The sequence below is a fragment of the Diceros bicornis genome, chromosome 38 (assembly GCF_020826845.1).
Source record: "Diceros bicornis minor isolate mBicDic1 chromosome 38, mDicBic1.mat.cur, whole genome shotgun sequence".
NCBI lineage: Eukaryota > Metazoa > Chordata > Mammalia > Perissodactyla > Rhinocerotidae > Diceros > Diceros bicornis.
This window is the reverse complement of record NC_080777.1, coordinates 22,633,379-22,656,157: the sequence shown is the minus strand read 5'-3', so window position 1 is coordinate 22,656,157 and position 22,779 is coordinate 22,633,379. Positions and strand designations below refer to the sequence as shown.

The 22,779-nt window shown below is 37.0% G+C and overlaps 1 protein-coding gene across 1 annotated transcript in view; it reads right to left on the bottom strand.

The window, feature by feature from the left end:
• Positions 1-22,779, bottom strand: part of CDC73 (cell division cycle 73) — a 130,862-nt gene that overhangs the window by 5,696 nt on the left and 102,387 nt on the right. Inside the window, exons 14-15 of the mRNA XM_058533720.1 lie at positions 8,221-8,382; positions 3,792-3,892 (exon numbers count right to left, since the gene is read on the bottom strand). Coding sequence (XP_058389703.1) covers positions 3,792-3,892; positions 8,221-8,382 — 263 coding nt within the window. The remainder of the gene's footprint in view (positions 1-3,791; positions 3,893-8,220; positions 8,383-22,779) is intronic.

Genomic DNA, 22,779 nt, shown 5'->3' with positions numbered 1-22,779 from the left:
TAGTATTAGCAGATTCTAAAAAGAAAATGGTTTATTTCTTATTTTTGCTGATAGCCAGTTTATGGGCTGCCTGTTCCACACTGCTGCTGACTTCCTGGCTTTTGATGTTAACAACCAATCAAGGTCGAATTCTCGATGGAAATCCAAAATGAATCATTTGTGACCACAAAAAAACGCATGAGCATAAGCATTATTTCTAAATTATTTGCTTTTATAAATAAAGATACCTTCATCAGATACATTATCCATTTTAAATTTAATTCATTAAAGGGGCTATTTGTTATGGCTTCAGAAAATTCATTTTCAAAATACTGATTTAGCTGTATAAAAAATACTTTCTGAATTTTTAAAAATTTTTAAATTAAATCAACATCTCAGTACTTCCTATTCTACTTACATGTTTTGCTTTTCTATTTTCGCAATATGATCTGCTTTAACTCATTCTTAAAAATACATATAAGTTATACTTTTAAAAATGACTTATCTAAAGCTACAAAGGCCTACAGTTCCCCTTAAATCTCAATAGATTTAGTTTATATAGTATTTATTTCTCCACCAGAATAGACAACTTTTAAAATTAAAGGTAAGATATCAGAGTCCAAAAAGTTTAAGTCACAAATGAGGAAACAGAAAGCTTCTCTCATCACAGAAAATATATTGTTAGCATGAAGCAATGGTGGCAAGCAAACTTACACCAAGACACTACTAGAAAACATCTTTCTTATCCAGAAAAAGACTTGAAGTTTTTAAACTTCAGTAAAAAATAGAAGAAACAAAGTTCTTTCATAAGACTTGCCAGTTATCTGGTGGCACAGTGAATACTAAAGCAAAATACTTCACACAATTCAGAACTGTTCACTTTTTGCAAATTGCATGAATCTTGTCAACATTTCTTTGTGGGAACAAAGAAGCAAAAGAAACAGAAAAGATGCTCTTGAATAATACGTAGTAGATACAATGATAGCATGTCAAATGACACAAGGACAACATAATACTGAAGATTATTAAACAAAAAAATTTTCTCAATGACAACTAGCAAAAATCTGAAGAAATCATCATTTAAAACTCTGGATCAAAAATGTATGTGGCCATTTCAAGAATAAAAAATAATTTTAAAAAAAGCTATATCCAGGGTCCAGCCCAGTGGCATAGCAGTTAGGTTCACACCCTCCGCTTCAGTGGCCTGGGATTCACAGGTTCGGATCCCACGCGTGGACTGACGCACCGCTTGTCAAGCCATGCTGTGGCAGGCGTCCCATATAAAGTCGAGGAAGATGGACATGGCTGTTAGCCCAGGGCCAATCTTCCTCAGCAAAAAAAGAAGACGATTGGCAATGGATGTTAGCTCAGGGCAAATCTTCCTCACAAAAAAAAAAAAGGAAAGAGAAAAAGCTATATCCAGTGACAAGCTCAAATTTCTCATTATAATTTTGAAAAGATTTTATTTGGCAATTTTATACTATTCAATATTTAATACCTTCTCTAACACTCTGTATTTTATTATTATGTAATATGAAGAGAATATACGCTTCTTTACCAAGGCCCACATACATGCACCCACATACCCTCAGCTTCCCTCTATATGTACATTATCATTCTCAATGTGTGTTATGGGGAAAAAGGGGGGAAGCTGGAAGAGGCAAGAGTGAAAGCAAGGAGACCAACCGAAAGCTAAGAGATAACATATTCCTAAATTTCTGGCTTAAGCCAATTACTAAAAAAACTAATTGAGAAGAAAAAAACCGTTGGGGATGAGGGAAAGTATAAGACAATCAATTTCATCTGAAACAGGACGAGTCTGATGTACAAATGGGACCTTACAAAGGAGTTATCTGGTAATCAGTGAGACATGGCAGCCCAGAATATCAAGCTAGAGAAATAAGTTTTAGAATAGGGGATATAGATGGTGACTGAAAGCTATCAGATCTCCTTGAGAGAGTATTTATAATTAAAGAAGAGAACATAAACATGTTGTTGAAAGCCAGAGGATAAGTAGCTAGAGAGCCTGAGCAAGCATAAGGTCTTGGAAAAGACCATTTTAAAAAGGAGAAAATGGGTCAAGAGAGTCAAATTCTGATAAGGAGGTCAAAAGTATCCAATATTTGGTCACTGGCGAGTTTGGTGGGAACAGTTTAGTAGAGAGCAAGAGAGCCAGACTCCAGTGGACTAAGAATTGAACAAAAAGTGAGTGAGTAGAGGCAATTCTTTCAAAAGCTTAGCTGTAAAAGAAAAAGAGAAAGAGCTGGAAGGAAAGGTACAGTCAAGGGGAGAAAAAGTTTTATTTTGTTTGTTTTGACATGGAAGGGGCAAGAGTATTTTCGTTTTAAATGCTGATAGAAAGGAATCAGTAAGAAAGAAGGTTGACGAGAAAGAGAATAATTCATAGAAGAAAATCATTCAGGATAACTGTTTAAAAAAAGTCTCTAAGTTCTTATCTAAATCAGAAGACTAACAATCCGAACAAAACAATTAAAACACTGTTATACTCTGAACAAAATTTAGAGAGCATTTACATCTTGAAGACCTTGTAATCATTTTCATTACAATACTATTCAACACAGCAGCCGAGTAGGTAAAACACAAGACTCATGTTCACTGACATTTTACTTTCATTAAAGTTTCCATTCGCTCTATATCTTTAATCTTCTATTTATCAATGCTGTGCATTACTCAAGTTTCAGAAATAACATAAAAATCTATCATAATATTAGTAATATTAGAATTCATTCTCAAAAACAAATGAAGGTAGGAAAATAAACGATTACAACTTTCAAGCTTGGGCAGTTTCTAGCCTGGAAGAATGGTGGTACCACTAAAAAAACTGAGGTTGCTAAAAAATGCTGGATTTCGAGCACAATCTACATTCGTAATAACTAAAGTTGTCAATTCTAATAAACATATTTGTTTCATGAGAATGCTCTTTAAAAAGCAATTTTACTAATGTTACTAACTTAACTGGGTTTTTGAATTAAATAACAATTGGAATATCCCTATCAGCAAAAACACAGGCTAAAGTCATCTACTTTTTGTATATCAATATATAAAAATATATACATGGTCAATAAAAGACAAGCCACATGAAATCCATTCATTTAAGAGCCATCTACTGAACGCACTCTTCTGTGCTGACGATACAAGGGTGCACAAGGCAGATAAGGCTCCTCTCATCATGGAACTTGCATTCTAATCAGGGACAACTTACAATAAAGATATAAAAATAAGATAAGATTAAGCATTGATTAAGTCCTATCATGAAAATCAAACAGCTGAGAGAGTAACTGGAGGAGGTCACGGCTATTTCCAGGACAGACAGAGAAGGATTCTTTAAAGGAGATAATACTTAAGCTGGGACTTGAATGAAGAGAAGAAGCCAAACGTGCTATAATCATTCCAGGCAATGAAGAGCTAGCAAAGCCATATGGCATTTCAAATTACAGCTACACATTATGGTTCAGCAAGTCAACCCACTTAAAAACTGGCCATCAATTTTAATAAAAATGTATGGACATGCAACAATATTAACGATTTTTAAGCAAACTAAAAAGTAATTATTAATGTTGGGGGATAGGTGATAATTCACTTCTAGATATAAATACACAGAAAACATTAACATTCAAAAAAAGGCTTTAAAAATATTTCACAAGTGCTTAAAAATTAACATTATATATGTTACTTAATAGGAATCCTTTGATACACACATCACATATGCAGACCCATAGAGGGCTCTTTCTCTTAAACAAAGCAAGAGCATTTCTATATTGGATAAGCAGCAAAAATAAAGAGAATCTTACTTTTAGCAAATATGTCAACTGGTGATCCATCAGGCAAGAGCCATGGCCAACCCTTGAACTGCCACGCAGGACCTTGCACAAAAACTGCCACAACTCGGTCCCTAGACATAGAAAAGGGGAGGGGGAAAAGCGGAGAGAGAATATCTCAAACACCAGCTTTGGTTACGGTAAATCCTTAAGGAACGAGTCTCTTAATTATTCATGTGATGTAGTCTCCTGTCAACACTTCTGTGAGGCAAGTGAAGTATATTACGATAACTGTTGATCACAATGTTACCATTAGGGTACATTAATGACTGCTATACTAACCTTGCATCTGTTTTTTGCACCTAAGTCTTTTAAACATAATTACACGCACAATCCTCATATGCGATATTTTCAGCCTTTTATCTCTGGCTACTCTAATTCTATGAATCAGAGTAAGAGCACACTTTTTCTATGCAATAAGGAACAGTAGTTGATCTATTAATTGAAAAAGTTGGTTTTAAAAGAAAATCATTTAACATTCAAATACATCTTAGTTGGGAAAACTGGACAGCTACATACCAAAGAATGACACTGGACCACTTTTTTACACCATATACAAAAATAAACTCAAAATGGATAAAAGATTTAAATTTAAGATCTGAAACCCCAGGCAACGGCAACAAAAGCAAAAATAAACATATAGGACCACATCAAACTAAGAAGCTTTCGCACAGCAAAGGAAACCATCAACAAAACAAAAAGGCAACCGACGAATGGGAGAAGATATTTGCAAATCATATATCTCATAAGGGATTAATACCTAAAATATATAAAGAACGCATACAATTCAATATCAAAACAACAACAACAGCAAACAATTCGATTAGAAGATGGGCAGAGGACCTGAATAGACATTTTCCCAAAGAAGACGTACAGATGGCCAACAGGCACGTGAAAAGATGTTCAACATCACTAATCTTCAGGGAAATGCAAATCAAAATCACAATGAGATATCACCTCACACCTGTCAGAATGGCTATTATCAAAAAGACAACAAACAGCAAGTGTTGGCAAGAACGTGGAGAAGACGAACCCACCCTCATACACCATTAGTGGGAATGTAAACTGGTGCAGGCACTATGGAAAACAGTAAGGAAGTTCCTCAAAAAATTAAAAATAGAACTACCACATGATCCAGCAATTCCACTTCTAGGTATATGTTCAAAGAAAATGAAAATACCAATTCGAAACGATATATACACCCCTATGTTCACTGCAGCATTATTTACAATAGGCAAGATATGGAAGCAACCTAAGTGTCCACCAATAGATGAATAAGTAAAGAAAACATGGTATATATATACAATGAAATATTACTCAGCCATAAAAGAGAATGAAATCTTGCCATTTGTGACAACATGGATAAACCTAATGGGTATTATGCTCAGTGAAATAAGTCAGACAGAGAAAGACAAATACTGTATGATTTCACTTACACGTGGAATCTAAAAAACAAAAACGAACAAACAAAACAGAAACAGACTCATACAGAGAACAAACTGGTGGTTGCCAGAGGGAAGGGGGTTTTGGGGGATGGATGAAATAGGTGAAGGGGATCAAGAAGTACAAACCTCTAGTCATAAAATAAATTAAGTCAGAGGGATATAATGTACAGCATAGGGACTACAGTCAACAATATTGTAGTAACTTCATATGGTGACAGTAACGAGACATATCATGGTGATCATTTTGTAACGTATAAAAACACTGAATCACTATGTTGTGTATCTGAAACTAATATAACATTTTATGTCAAGCATACTTTAATTAAAACAATTCAAACATCTTAAATATTTTACTTGAATTAAAAACATTATAAATTACAGTAATTCACCAACCATTTTATGAAGCCCCAAGGCCTTATTGTTCAGTTCTTCCAATTATTTGGAAAGTAATCTGAGTACAGAAATCATCTAGACTTTTTAATTTTTCCAATTGTTTTACAGTTGTTTCACTCACCCTAAATTCTGTAAGTTTTTTTCAAAGTAACTTGTCTTTCCAACCATTCAACTTTGTTTTCCTAAAATAACAAATCTCTTTCTAGGCCCTCATATTTCATTCATTTACAAAATACTTAATTAAATTGAGAAATTATAATAAGTACAACTGCCATAAACAGTTTAAGCCTACAACTAAAGAGGCAGAAACAAAACCACAACATTGACAGTAACAGTTAACATTAGGGGGCCGGCGTGGTGGTACAGAAGTTAAGTTCGCCCACTCCGCTTCAGCAGCCCAGGGTTCCCGGGTTCACATCCTGGGCGCAGACCTACACACCACTCATCAACCCATGCTGTGGTGGTGTCCCACATACAAAATAGAGGAAGACTGGCACACATGTTAGCTCAGGGACAATCTTCCTCACAAAAAAAAAAAAAAAAAAAGATTACCAAGCATTTACTAGATGCCAGTGCTGTTCTAAGCACTTTACATGTTACTTATATAAACATATTTAATCTTCAAAACAATTCAATGAGGTGAGTACCATTATTATCCCCATTTTACAGATGGGGAAACAGAAGTGCATGGGCATACTAGAGAACAGTCCACTAGCCAGAAGAGAAAGGGGGCAAGGGAGAGAGGAGGGAAAGGAGGTGTGAGGAGAGGGAAATAAATGGTCCAACTTCTGCACTGCTTATGCTATTGTTCTTATGGGACGACTGACAAATGATGAGAAAAGTCATATTATTATGGAAACAGTTTTGACCTTACAACTCTCTGAAAGGGTCCTGGGAATGCCCAAAGGTCCACAGACCACACTTTCATAACCACGGCATTAAATGTAGACTCTATACATCCAACAAAACATGAAATAACGATTACCTTCTATTCAAGCAAAAGACGATCAAAGTTATTGTGAAAAACCACAGCTTAAAATTCTTAACCTGCTCAAAATCTCTAAGGTTAAAACTAAATCTTAAATTAAAAATTTCCTCCTTTCATGGGATATATGCCCCGTACTGCCAAAACCATCTTTGGTAACGGAGCACACTATTAAATGGACTCTTAATTTTATGATGTAACTTGTACCATACAATACTTGAAAGCCCAAGAAGCCCACCAAACTAAAGGGAATTTGCTGGATAGAGGTCACCCAGATCCTACTAGGTCTCACAGGGTTAGCAGAGGAGCAAGATAACATAAAAACTACTCTGGTGAATTCTTGAGAGGATGATTAACAGAGAAAAAAAGAAGAAAGGTAAAGCTGATATTATTCCTAGATTATGAAACCAACAGGTAGGAACCTAACTTATATACACAAGCAATATTTTATAGCACAGTGATAGCACAGTGACGGCACTTGTACACACTGTCTGCATTGTCATTTTCTGCAAATAACTACAAACATAATACAAATGGTGTAACTTTCCTACAGGTTTTAAATTTGGTATCTAAAATTTTTATCTTACTTCATATATTACACAAAGTATCTGTGTTAGGTACCAAGAAAGAATTATAATACAAGAACCCTTTATTCTTTAGTGAATTTTTTTTTGTTTCGGTGAGGAAGATCAGCCCTGAGCTAATATCCGATGCCGATCCTCTTCTTTTCTGCCGAGGAAGATTGGTCCTGAGCTAACATCTGCGCCCATCTTCCCCTACTTTATATGGGACGCCGCCACAGCATGGTGTGACAAGTGGTGTATCAGTGCACGCCTGGGATCTGAACCTGAGAACCCTGGGCAGAAGCGGAGTGCGTGCACTTAACCGCTTGCACTACCGTTAGTAAATTTTTAATATACTAATATTCTCAATGGCTTGACTTCGTAATCTCTGAAGACTAACGAGTACTTCAAAAGTAAATTTCATCTAAGGCATCAACATGTTGCATTCTCTATATCAAAGAGATGCACTCTCAGACTTCGTATTTTTACTCCAGCTTCAATTAATGAAATAATTTAAGATAATTCATATATATGAATTTATAGGCATTCTATACTATAAATAGCTTAGTATTTTATTAAAGGACATTTTAATGCAATACAAGAGCTAAACCAGGGTGATGTTATTCTTTTATTAAATTATTCCCTTACAATGAAAGTAACAAAGCCTTCACTTATCATTTCTTACCAGAAAATCTGAATTCTCCAAATCAAAAATCTAAAATATAGGTCCTCAAAATATCATTAGTCTGTTCGAAAGTTTTGTTGTAAAAGCTGATTCAGAACAAACAAAAAGAATTTCTACTAAGTTTTCCAGAAGTGTTTCTTCTTATAAGTAAAATATAAGTTTAGCTACCCAAAATATAAATTCATTTCAGTATTACCAGAATGGTAACATTACTGATTAGACATCAACACCATCTTCAAGGACAGGTTCGACTTAGAACTTATGATAAAACTGGATACTTGTTCCTTATACAAAACATTAATGACTATGTAAAGAATGGAGATTATCTCACCAGTCTTGAGGCATCAGTTTAAGGGGCTGGTCTACGACCCTGTAAGGGACTGTGACACTAACTGCAGTGCCTCCTGGTTGCATCTGGTCTTTTCTCCTCTGTATCAGAGTTTCATTTTCTCGTTGGCAGCCTTGTTTCTTCTTTTCATCTGATGGGACAAATCTTTGAAAACACAGAGATGAGAAAAGGTCAAATGATTCAATGTGATACAAATGGGAAAATAAATTATATTCTGAAATCATTTTCAAAATATTGATAGTTTTGAATAAAAAAGGTTTATTTTAAAATAAACCCTCTCCACATGTACAGGTCATAATGCTTGAAGAGTATGAGTCTTTCCTTTGCACACCAAACAGAACTCAGGCCCACTGAGGCCATAAGTCTATGTGTGTGTGTGCGTGCGTCTGTGTCTCTCACACAGACACACACAATTTATATTCATTTATCTGGCACTTAGCATTCTCCAAGGTTACATAAAAGACCACACTAATCCTTGATTTCTCAAATGCTATTAGAGGGAAATGTTACTATAAATCAAAAGGTCACTTGAAATGAAGATATATGGCTAGCTAGGCTTCTTCCTGGGTAGGTGACTTAGCCTATCCAGGAGCTTCACAAAACAATCCTTTTCACATTTATACCTCAGGAGAATTAGAAAAATGCCATCAAATTTCAAGGTTGCTTTGCAAATTTTAAAGTAAGGAAATTAAATCATTATATGTCAATTGTCTGTTTTAGTAAATACCACTCATAATTTAGTAAATTACCAACTCTACTACGTGGTTCAATTCTCTACTGTACCAACAACAGATCTTCTCAAAAATAACTCAGCGGAGCTGCTGCCAGCTCCAGATTTGTTAGCGCTCACAAAGCATTTTAAAACAGTCTTGGGCCGGCCCCGTGGCTTAGCGGTTAAGTGCGCGTGCTCCGCTGCTGGCAGCCCGGGTTTGGATCCCGGGCGTGCACAGACGCACTGCCTCTCCGGCCATGCTGAGGCCGCACCCCACATACAGCAACTAGAAGGATGTGCAGCTATAACATACAACTATCTACTGGGGCTGTAGGGGAAAAAAAATAAATAAATAAAATTAAAAAAAAAAAAAAACAGTCTTACTTTTTTTTGTGGAAATATACATACTTCTAATTCACAGCATATTTTATTAGCTATGGTCTGGCCCCTCCACTTAAATGGGGGCAATGCAATCACTGCACTGCCCAATATAAAGGCACAACTAACAAAAATGAATTAGGTGAACAGTATGAGCAATACATTGTGCTAAGTTACACAATATACATAGTTGTACAAAATACAGTCCCTGCCCTCTTGAAGTTTATGTTCCAGACACACAGAACAAACGGGTCTTACTGCCGAGAGAAAGATGCTTTGCTTTAATTTATCTCAGTCTATACCTAGATGGGATTAAAAGGTTTAAATTATTAAATACAATATTGCATCTCCTTTTCTAGCTTTTGAAATTTTAATATGTTGTAAAAGTATAAAATGACTTACAAAAAATTACTTATAAACTTTAATAATGAATGAATTATAATATACATACAAATGTGTGATCTATTATAATATTTAACTTAAAAAAGTCTATTAAACACCTACTTCAACTTCTAATGCATAAGAAATGAGAGAGATAGTATTTGCATGTTTACACATTTGTTGATGTTTTATTAAAGTTCAGAGTCACTAATATGGTTCTTTAACTAGAGTCCTAGAATTTTTACATGCTCTAGTATTTTAATTTCTGAATATTATCTAGGTATTTTCTTAGAATAGTAGACTTCTCTGCTAGCAGTAAAAAGCAGCTGTATTTCAAAAAGCTTTTCAGCCTTGACCTCATTTGATAAAATAAGGATAGATCTTCTATTCTCCTAAACCTCAGCCCACTAAAAAGATTGCTACTCCCCATCTAGTCAATATGAATTTTAGCCATTCATCCTACTGTAGTTCATCAAACCTAAGACCCCAATGACTATGGGATATACCATTATAGTTTGTACCATTAAGAAAGAATAAAAAGAAATACTCCCAATTAAACTACGACAATGCCTTAACGATACTCTAGGTAAATCAGAGCCATCATGGGGCAGAGTGGGGAAAGGAGGGATATTGGCCATTTCTCTTGGCTTCAAATGCACTGCTTGATCCTTTCATATGTATCTCAGGGACAAAAAGCAACACAGTTTCATCTACTGGTATCTTCCCTTCTTGGATTCCATAAAACACTTGGCTGTTGCTTTGCAAGAAAATATGGAGTGAGGTCATTCCTCCAACAAGGAACATATGCTTCACAAATATCAAATTTATGCCTCACTGCTTCATTTCAGTGTTATTTCTGCATACAAATAACATTTTTATTGATATAAAATTTACATATAGTGAAATTAACAAATAGATGAGTTTTCATAAATGTATACCTAGTGTAAGCACCACTCCAATCAAAATACAGAATATCTGCATCAAACCAGAGAAGTTTGCTCCTGCACCTTTCGAGTAAATCCCCATTCTCCCTCCCACAATAGGCAACCACTTATTCTGCTTTCCATCACCATAGATCAGTTCTGCCTATTCTGAGAATTCATGTATGTGGAATCGTACAGGATGTACTCTTTTGTGCCTGGCTTCTTTCATTCAATTTAATGTTTCTGATATTCATCCATGCTTTGGGGCATACTGGAAGTTCATTCTTTTTTATAGCTGAGAAGAATTTTATTGTGTAGATATGCCACAATATTTATATATTCTCCTGTGGATATTTTGGTGGTTCTAAAATTGGGGTTATTACAAATAAAGCTACTAAAAATATTCTCGTGTAAGTCTTTGTGGACATATGTTTTCATTTCCCTTATATAAATACCTACAAGTATATGAAACCGTATGGTCATAGGGTATATTTAACTTTATAAGAAACCCGTCATAAAGTTTTCCAAAGTAGGATAAAGTATAAAGAACATCTTAAAGGCATGTCTGAGCTAGCTAGCAAGAAGTTAAGAATTCTTGGACCAAACACTAAGTAAAGAAGGGAACCCAAAGAAGTCAGAATAACACTGCAGACTTCTATCCATGGAAGGCACTGGCAAACTAACTAAACTTAAGCTTTGTTTTTTACTTTATTTCACTGGGCTCCCAGAACTGGAAACAAGGGCCAACTTCTGCTCAAGGTAGGGAATCTAAGAGAAGCTCCATCTTTTATAAAGCTAAGACTCTCAGGAATTCAGTTCAGTATAATGGTAAATTAGAAATAAACCCACTGCCCACCCTTTTTCCTGCCGCCCGACGCCAACCCTAACTAACACCCTGGCAACTGCAAGGCAAATCAAACGTGAGAATCGTAAACTGGATCTCACTTGGATTTGAAGCAAAAATTAATAACCTTGACCACAGTGACTGGCTCAAAAATAAACATGTTATCCAAGCTAGGCCAACGAAACTTAATCCTGGGATTTTTGCTGGAATTATTGGGAAACAGGCACCATCTGTCTTCTGTGACTGCTAACCTGGAGTTTCTGATAGTCATCTCTGCCCCTGAAGGGGCACAACCTGCCTGAGAGACAGAGAGACCAACTCCTGACTACATTGTTTTAGCGCTGAGTCCAGCTGTATCAGAAGCCAGGACTTTCAAGTTATGTTGAACCAATAAATTATTTTTTGATAAAGCTACTCTGAGTCGGTTTTTATCACTTACAACTAAAAGTGCTCTAACAAATACAACCAGAACCGTACAAGTGAGACTGCACAACTGATATGGTGAATGGACATATGTGATTTGGAGAAATATTGTGATATTTGCCATTTATTTATTCCACTTTACATTCCATGAGTGTAAGGAGTGTGGATGACATGATTAAAGTCATTACTGTTTAAACAAGTGTAGTTCTCCTGAAATAATTTATTAGTATTGTCAAAGAATAAAATGCAAATGAGATGATATAGCTAAATTAGTTCTAGACTTTAAGTTTATGTTATTTTGAAAACAGAGGAAGTTTATGGGTATTTCCCAAATTAAAAATATAGTTTTCCTTTTTCTTAAATAAAAGAAGTTGAAATTTGAAAAAAAAAAAGAATTAACAATAATATCCGGATGTTAAAAAAATCTTAAACTGAGAATTTAAATTTAAAGCGATGTTAGATGGCAATGCTCCCAGGCGCTTAGCAGACACAAATGCAGCCCTTCTCTGGAGTACCGCAACCTTCATTCTGGAACTCAAAGAATTTCCACAGAAAAAAATTCCAAGGAAAATAAACAGTAAATGAATAAATGAAAAACATTCAATGAATAGTAAAAACTACACATGGAAATGAGGTATCATGAATGAAACAACAGTCAAAAGAAAAAGATAACTAAGGATTTCAAATGATGCAACTATCACAGATGAAAGCTCATAAAACAAGCTTGCAAATATGTACAGGGATAAAAATTACAAAAAAAAGACCAAAGATTTGGAAAAGAACTAAACAAAGCCACTAAAATTGAAAAATAAGATATCTGAATTTCAAAATGCAACAGACAGACTTAACATCAGATTAGGGCATGGTCAAAGAAACAGACAACTAGATGTTAAATCTAAAGAAATTATCAAGGCCCAGCCCAGTGGCTTAGTGGTTAAGTGCGCACGCTCCACTACTGGCGGCCCGGGTTCGGATCCCAGGCATGCACTGACGCACCGCTTCTCCAGCCATGCTGAGGCCGCGTCCCACATACAGCAACTAGAAGGATGTGCAACTATGACATACAACTATCTACTGGGGCTTTGGGGAAGGAAAAAAGGAGGAGGATTGGCAATAGATGTTAGCTCAGAGCCGATCTTCCTCAGCAAAAAGAGGAGGATGAGCACGGATGTTAGCTCAGGGCTGATCTCTCTCACAAAAAAAAAAAAAAAGAAAGAAATTATCAAGAATTTAGGTGACAGAGAAACAGATGGAAAACAGAATTGCTTAAGAGACAAGGAAGATGGAATGAGAAGGTCTAAAGTATGCCTCATTTAAGTCCAAGAAAAAGTAGAGATAAAAAGGATGGGGGGGTGGGGGAGTGGCACACGACGACACAGAAGTAATACCTAAAGAGATAAGGATCAACACTTTCAGAACTGATGAAAAACACAAATCCATAGATTTAATTCTAATAAATCTCAAAGTGGGATATATAAGAAATCTACGTCTAGGTATAGCAGATAAACAAATTTTAAACGATTTTTAAAATAACCAGATAAATCCGATTTCCTTCATGACTGATTATCACACTAACAGCTGACCTATATTATCAACAAAAGAAGCTAGAAGATAGTGCAATATCTTCAATGTAATGAGAAAAAAATAAGAAACTCCTATATTGTTTTCCAAAACAGTTGAAACATTTTGCATTACCTGTGGCTGCAGGGAACATGAACTATTCAGGGCCAGTGTAAGCTCCAGTAATCTGTTCTCCCTGCTGCTTCCTCAGGCCTTCAGCAGTCTCCTCACACGCATGCGAGGGGAACCCCCCTTACACCTCTGGAGCACTCTCTCTGTGCAATCTCCTCTCTTTGGAACTCTGCCCTGTGAGGCTACCACCGGTCAGAATCACAAGTGCCATCCAATTAATCAGTTTATTTTAAAGATTTTATTTATTCATTTTTTCCCCCCAAAGCCCCAGTAGATAGTTGCATGTCATAGGTTCACATCCTTCTAGTTGCTGTACGTGGGACTTGGCCTCGGGTTGGACGGAGAAGTGGTGCCTCGGGGCACGCCCGGGATCCGAACCCGGGCCGCCAGCATCAGAGCGCGCGCACTTAACCGCCAAGCCACGGAGCCGGCCCAATCAGTTTATTTTAAATGAACTTACAGTCCCACTAAAACTTCTCTCAAGATCATGTTTACAAATGTAAAATGTGCTTTTTAATACTTCCATAATATAATCTTAATTTTTTTATTTAGGATGTTAAAGGCTAAGATGGTAAGATGGGTTCTATTGTGTTTTGTTTCATCTACTTATTAAAGGGCTAGAAAAGTGAAGAATCCTCAGTTTTACATGAAACCAAATAAAATCTATGCCAACATGAGCTATGGGTTACAGCCAGTACTATAATTGTGTGGAGGAGGGTGAATTCAAAGCCTCCAGCTGACTCAAACTGTAGGGGAGATGTCAGCTGCAATGAGGTGTTAAACAACCAAGGCAGTGTTTTAAACTTAGAAGAAAAATTAGGCATAGTCTATCCTAAGAATGTGGTCAGTTTAACTGTCTGCCTTCTCTATAAGAAGACTAAGGAGAAAGACACTAAAATTTACTCTGTGATTTCCTTGCATTATTTACTATCTTCTATTATTAAATAATATTTAAGTATTAGATTTGTAATATATTCATGTAAGCAGCACAAAGTTTCCAGAGAATGAAAAATTAACGACAGAACTTCTTTTTTAACATTTCAAAAGCTTACTGTAAATTTTCTGTAACCATTCAGACATATTTATAAAAAATATAAATAGTTGCCAATTACTAAAAATTGTGAGAACTGGACATACCAAACTGACAAATCATAAAAACCAAAGGGCTAGAAAGGGCCTTAAAGATCACCTGATCCCAACACAGTCATGCACCACATAACAATGAACTGACTGCATATACAACAAACAGCATATACGACAGTGGTCCCATGAGATTAGCACCATATAGCCTAGAGGTGTAGTAGGCCATTTCATCTAGGTTCATGTAAGGACAGTCTATGATGTTCACACAACAACGAAATCGCCTAACACGACTCATATCCCCGTCATGAAGCGACGCACGACCATACAGTTAAGTGCAAATATCCAATATCAAGTACAATGACACTCCGGGGGAACTAAAATCAAGTCCCAGGTGCAGACACAACTACCACACAAGGAACTTAAAATCAGAAATAAATGCACTCAATGATTTCACAGCTTGCACAAACACACACAAAAACCCAAATTTTGAATTTCAGATACACAAGTCTGCCATTTTCCAATTTTCTCAATGTGTTCCCCTTTCCTTTTCTTTTCCTTCCTAAATATTTACTTAATACCCATTACTAGGCAACACTGTTTTAAACAATAGAGATACAAATAACAACAGAACAACAAGCTCTCTTCTCCGAGGAATTCACAATTTAGTTGGAAGGGCTGGGTGTCAGATTCAAGACACAGAATACATCACAAAACAAAAACAAAAAAACAGATGCATATCATATTTCACAGAATATAAATGATGAAAAAACTACTCTTGCATATTGATTAGGAGGAAAGGAGATACGCGAATGCTCAAACAAAAACTAAACATTTTTTAAAAGCAGTTAATGAAATCCATTTTTGCACACGTCTGACAGTCTCGGTTATACTATCAAATCTATTTCAAGAGGTGGGCCAAAATGGTTATATTTCTTATTCACTCAATTGTAGATTACTTGAGGAATTGTAGATTACCTGAGGAATTACTTGAGTAACCCACAACACTATCAGAATACTAAACTTCACTATAACAGCCTAATAAAATATAAAACTATAAAACGTAATTCCTTCTTTCCACATTGTTAAAGGAAAAAAGTTCACTGAAAATTTCATTCAAAAGTACTAAAGAAAAAAATGCTTAACATATGGATATACTTGTATGCACCAAGTTACACAGATTTTTATACATTTACTTAAGTTATAGGCACTTAAAATTCAATTCTGCATTTGGTAAAATCTGAAATCAGCAAGAATTAACATTTATTTTGCTTCTCATTTTTAATTAGTCATAACTTATTTAGAAGCAGTATGATTTTCATTTTGGAGGTGAGGTTGCTTTTGTTTTCTTTCTTCAAGAATTGTCATTATTTTACTGAGAAAGTAGGCAGAGCGTTCACTCACATTCTTCTTTTGGATGCTATGTTACTCAGTGAAAATGTTTTCCTTGTTACCACCAAAAATATTTAACAAGAATTTTCAATGTTAGACCATTCGAATTACAAAATATTATCGTAATTTCAACTAACAGTGAACATAAGGCCTTGAATGTGGAAAGAGTTTGCTTTGTTCTTGAGTTATCCCAAAACAAGTCCAGAATAAAACCCAATTTCTTAACCTGAATGTTTGTTAAGAATCTCCACTGGGCCAGCCCCGTGGCTTAGTGGTTAAGTGCGCGCGCTCCGCTACTGGCAGCCCGGGTTCGGATCCAGGGTGCGCACTGACGCACCGCTTCTCTGGCCATGCTGAGGCCGCATCCCACATACAGCAACTAGAAGAATGTGCAACTATGACATACAACAATCTACTGGGGCTTTGGGGGGCAAAAAAAAAAAAAGGAGGAGGATTGGCAATAGATGTTAGCTCAGAGCCGGTCTTCCCCAGCAAAAAGAATCTCCACTGTCCAAAGGTTAAAACAACTAAACTGGTCATTGGGAGGCCTGACTGTATTTCCTGCTATACGACTAACTACCAAAGTAGCCTTTAAGGTTACCTCCCAGCATTTTCATTGAGGATAAGAGTGGGTCAAGCTACATGTATTCTATATTCCTTTTTAGGTCTCAACTTCTAGAAAATAATAAATTTGAAGCATTTCTTTAGATTATAAAAAATCATTATTGTTATGTACATTCTAATACCACATAATTTGTGAGAGGACTGACATGTAAAGTTTTTTAATTGGCTGATATGTTACTGTTGAGGTCTAATTTGATTTTGAACCTATTTTCAACATGTGATTCAAGTTTGTAACTTGTCAAAGGAAATTAATATTTTTCACTGTACTTTGAATAAAAGGCATAGAGACTAGGTTTTATACTAAATGCTGGAACATGTTTCATTTTTCATCAGTTGCAATCAATGACTCCTAATACACTAGCACCGCAACTATGTGAGCATTTAGAAGGCTGAACTTATGATATATTTATCTACCTAGCACTTCACTTTTTAGTTATTGTTCTATGAGAGTCTGTTGAATGAACATACTCAGTGTACATAACCCTCTTCCCAAATGAGAGTTATCAGTAAATCCATCTGTTATCTCTCACAGCTGGGGCAAAACAGCATGACTTACTACATAAAGATTAAAACTCACTATTAATGTAGGCTGTATTCCAAACCACATCTATTTATAGCTAAATGGGCAAATATTTTATGAAACATTTATGAAAACGTATTTTTAATTCTCAGGTATAACTCAAACAATTAAGGAGTATGAAGTAAGAAATTCACTGTTCGGCCCCCAGGCGCCCGAGCACCACCAGCAGTGTGGCGTGCCCGTGCACTGCCCCCAGAGGCAGCAGCCCCCAAGTGCCACTAGCAGGGGCAGCGTGGCCATGCACCGCCCCCAGAGACAGGGGTCCCCAGGCACCCAGGCCCCACCAGCAGGGGCAGTGTGACCGCGCCCTGCCCCCAGAGGCAGCAACGCCCAGGACCCACCAGCAGCAGCGGCGTGACTGTGCCCCAACCCCAGAGGCAGCAGCCGCCAGGTGCCCAGGCCCCACCAGCGGCGGGACGTGCTTACATCCAGAGGCGGCGGCAGCTGAGGCCTCACCGTGCCATGGCCCCAGCTGCCCCGGCTGGACTGCACCACAGCCCCAGCTGCATCAGCTCAACTGTGCCCCGCCCCGAGGTCCAGCTGCTTTGGCTTGGCTGTGCTCAGGCTCCAGCTGATTTGGCGCCAGCTACTTCGGCCCAGCGCAATCCAGTTCCAGCGTTTTCGGCCCAGTGGTGCTCCAGCTCCTGCTTCTTCAGCTGAGCCACGAGTCAGCTGCAGCTGCTTCAACCCACCCCCACCTGAGCCCCAGGTGCTTCAGTCTACCTGCACTCCACTCCCAGCTGTTCCCATGCTCCCGCTGTTCCCACACTTCACTCCAAGCAGCCTCCGCTCAGCCACGCTTCAGCTCAGCAGGGGACCGGCCAGAGTGCCTGCGGATTGAGGTGGGCCAGAATACACAGCCCATAACCCAAACAAGTGGTGGCAAGAGGACACTGCGACCACATATTTTCACTAAGAGGAAAAATAAGCCAACACTGACAAGCACTATGCAAAAATATATTAAATCTCCAGACCAAAAGGAAAACGAAAAGCACCCAGAAGTCAACCCGGAAAGCACAGAAATGTATAACCTTAATGACAGAGAATTCAAAATAGCCGTCATAAAAAATCATAAGGAAATACAAGAAAACACAGATAGACAATTCAATGAAATCAAGAGTTTCTTCACAAAAGAGATCGAAACCATGAAGAAATGCCAATCAGAAATGATAGAGATGAAAAACACAATAGAGGAGATAAAGAATCTCCTGGAATTCAAATCTGGAAGGCTTAAGCATCAGGGCTGACAATCTGGAGGAAAGAATTAGCAATATCGAGGACAACAATGCAGAAATGCTCCAGATGGAGGAGGAAGGAGAACTAAGACTAAAAAGAAATGAAGAACTGTCTGAGAAATATCCAACTCAATTAGGAAATCCAACATAAGGATTATAGGTATTCCAGAGGGAGAAGAGAGGGAAAAAGGAGCAGAGAACTTGTTCAAAGAAATAATAGCTGAGAACTTCCCAAACCTGGGGAAGGAGCTAGAAACACCAGTGAATGAAATAAATAGATCTCCTAAATATATCAATATGAAAAGACTCTCTCGAAGGCATATAGCAGTAAGCTGGCAAAAGTCAATGACAAAGAAAAAATATTAAGGGCAACTAGACAAAAAAAAATACCGTACAAAGGATTTCCTATTAGGCTCTCAGCTGATTTCTCAACAAAAACTTTACAGGCTAGGAGAGAGTGGAACAACATATTCAAAATTCAGAAAGACAAAAACTTTCAGTCAAGAATACTCTATCCAGCAAAAATATCCTTCAGATATGATGGAGAAATAATAACTATCCCAGATAAACAAAAGCTAACGGAGTTCATTGCCACAAGACCCCCACTACAACTGCTCAAGGGGGCCTTCATGTCTGAGGAAAAAAAGAGACAGGGGATTCAAACTTTTGAACGAGGAGGAAAACAGGTCGACAAAACCAGAAAAACTGCAATCCTCTATCAGAAGATATTAGCAAAAACTTAATTATAAAACCAAAGATCAAGGGAAAGTAAGCACCAAAAATAAATATAACCACATCACATTAAACACAAACTCACAACACAAGAAGGAATAAGATGTGACAACAATGACTTAGAAGAGCAAGAGGAAAGGGATTGAATCGACTTAGTCTAAGGGAATAAGAAGCCATGAAAAAATGGACTATCACAAAGGAATCCAAATAGGTAACGAAGAAGTGAAACTCTCACTATTTGCAGATGACATGACTGTATATATAGAAAACCCTAAAGAATCTGTTGGAAAACTATTAGAAACAATCAACAACTACAGCAAAGTTGCAGGGTACAAAATCAATCTACAAAAATCAGTTGCATTTCTATATGCTAATAATGAACTAACAGAAAGAAAGCTCAAAAAGATAATACCATTTACAATTGCATCAAAAAGAATAAAATACCTAGGAATAAATCTTACCAAGGAGGTGAAGGACCTATACAATGAGAACTACAAGACATTATTGAGGGAAATCCATGATGACATAAAGAAATGGAAAGATATCCCATGCACGTGGATTGGAAGAATAAACATAGTTAAAATGTCTATATTACCTAAAGCAATCTACAGATTCAATGCAATCCCAATCAGAATCCCAAAGACATTCTTCACAGAAATAGAAAAAAGAATACTAAAATTTATATGGGGCAACAAAAGACCCCGAATAGCTAAAGAAATCCTAAAGAAAAAGAACAAAGCAGGAGGCATCACAATCCCTGACTTCAAAACATACTACAAAGCAATAGTAATCAAAACAGCATGGTACTGGTACAAAAACAGACACGCAGATCAATGGAACAGAATGGAAAGCCCAGAAATAAAACCACACATATACGGACAGCTAATTTTCGACAAAGGTGCTAAGAACATGCAATGGAGAAAGGAAAGTCTCTTCAATAAATGGTGTTGGGAAAACTGGACAGCCACATGCAAAAGAATGAAAGTGGACCATGTGCTCTCGCCATTCACAAAAATTAACTCAAAATGGATCAAAGACCTGAAGGTGAGACCTGAACCTATAAAACTCACAGAAGAAAATATAGGCAACACACTATTTCACATTGGTTTTAAAGGAATCTTTTCGGATGACATGCCTACCCAGACTAGGGAAACTAAAGAAAAAATAAACAAGTGGGACTTTATCAGATTAAAGAGCTTTTATAAGACAAATGAAACCAGAATCAAGATGAACAAACAACCAACCAGCTGGGAGAGAATATTTGCAAAACATACATCTGACAAGGGGTTGATCTCCATAATATATAAAGAACTCACACAACTGAACAAAAAAAAAACAAACAACCCGATCAAAAAATGGGCAGAGGAAATGAACAGACACTTCTCCAAGGAAGATATACAGATGGCCAATAGGCACATGAAAAGATGCTCAACATCACTAATCATCAGGGAAATGCAAATCAAAACAAGACTAAGATACCACCTCACGCCCGTTAGAATGGCTATAATCACCAAGACAAAAAACAACAAATGTTGGAGAGGATGTGGAGAAACAGGAACCTTCATACACAGCTGGTGGGAATGCAAATTGGTGCAGCCTCTATGGAAAACGGTATGGAGATTCCTCAAAGAATTAAAAATAGAGATGCCCTATGATCCAGCCATCCCACTACTGAGAATCTATCCAACGCACCTGAAATCAACAATCCAAAGAGGCTTATGCACCCCTATCTTCATTGCAGCATTATTCACCATAGCCAAGAAGTGGAAGCAACCTAAGTGTCCCTCGACTGACGATTGGATTAAGAAAATGTGGTATATATATACAATGGAATACTACTCAGCCATAAAAAAAGACAAAATCGTCCCATTTGCAACAACATGGATGGGCCTGGAGCGTATTATGTTAAGTGAAATAAGCCAGAAAGAGAAAGACAAACACTGTATGATCTCACTCATATGTGGAATATAAACCAACACATGGACAGAGAAAACTGGACTGTGGTTACCAGGGCAGTGGGGGTGGGGGGTGGGCACAAGGGGTGAAGGGAGTCATATATGTGGTGATGGACAAACAAAAATGTACAACCCAAAATTTCACAATGTTAGAAACCATTAAAACATCAATAAAAAAAAAAAAAATGGACTATCACATCCACGAGATTTTTTTATACAAACCTCATGGTAACCACTAACCAAATAATCAAAACAGAGTCACACATGATAACGAAAGAGGAAACTAAGAGAACTCCGTACAGAGCTACCAAACTGAATTGGTAGTCTGAAACACATGGGATGAGAAACAAAAGGAATGCAAAAGAACCAGAAAATGAGCCATAAAATAGCAACAATAAGCCCTCCTATATCAATAATTATCCTAAATGTAAATGGACTGAACTCTCCAATCATAGTGGGATGGATTAAAAAACAAGACCCAACAATATGCTGCCTCCAGGAAACACATCTCAGCTCTAAAGACAAACACAGGCTCAGAGTGAAAGGATGGAAGACAATACTCCAAGCTAATGGCAAACAAAAGAAAGCAGGTGTTCCCATACTTATATGAGACAAAGTTGACTTCAAGATAAAACAGGTAATGAGAGACAGAGAGGCAATATATAATGATAAAAGGGACACTCCACCAAGAAGACATATCACTTTTAATATATATGCACCCAATACAGGAGCACCAAGCTACATAAAGCAACTATTAACAAACCTAAAAGGAGATATTAACAACAACAGGATAATAGTAGAGGATCTTAACACCCCACTCTCATCAACGGATAGATCATCCAGACAGAAAATCAATAAGGAAATAATGGACTTAAACGAAAAACTTGATGAGACGGACTTAATATATATAGAGCACTCCATCCAAACACAGCAGATTACACATTCTTCTCAAGCACGCATGGAACACTCTCAAGAATAGATCATACGCTGGGAAACAAGGCATGCTTATATAAATTTAAGAAGACTCAAATCATAGCGAGTATCTTTTCTGACCATAACACCATGAAGCTAGAAATCAACTACAAGAAAAAAACCGGGAAAGTGACAAAGTTATGGAGACTCAACAACATGCTAGTAAACAACCAATGGATCATCGATGAAGTTAAAGGAGAAATCAAATCATATCTGGAGACAAATGAAAATGAAAATAAAATACACTGTACCAACTCATGGGATGCAGCAAAAGCGGTCCTGAGAGAGAAACTCATAGCAATACAGGCCCACCTTAAGAAACAAGAAAACACCCAAATAAGCAACCTGAAACTACACCTAACAGAATTAGAAAAAGAACAAACAAAGCCTAAAGTCAGCAGAAGGAGGGAAATAATAAAAATCAGAGCAGAAACAAATGAAATTGAAATCAAAAAAACAGTAGAAAGGATCAATGAAACAAAGAGCTGGTTCTTCGAGAAGATACATAAAATTGACAAACACTTAGCCAGACTCACCAAGAAAAAAAGAGAAGGCGCAAATAAATAAAATTAGAAATGAAAAAGGAGAAATTACAACAGATACCACAGAAATACAAAA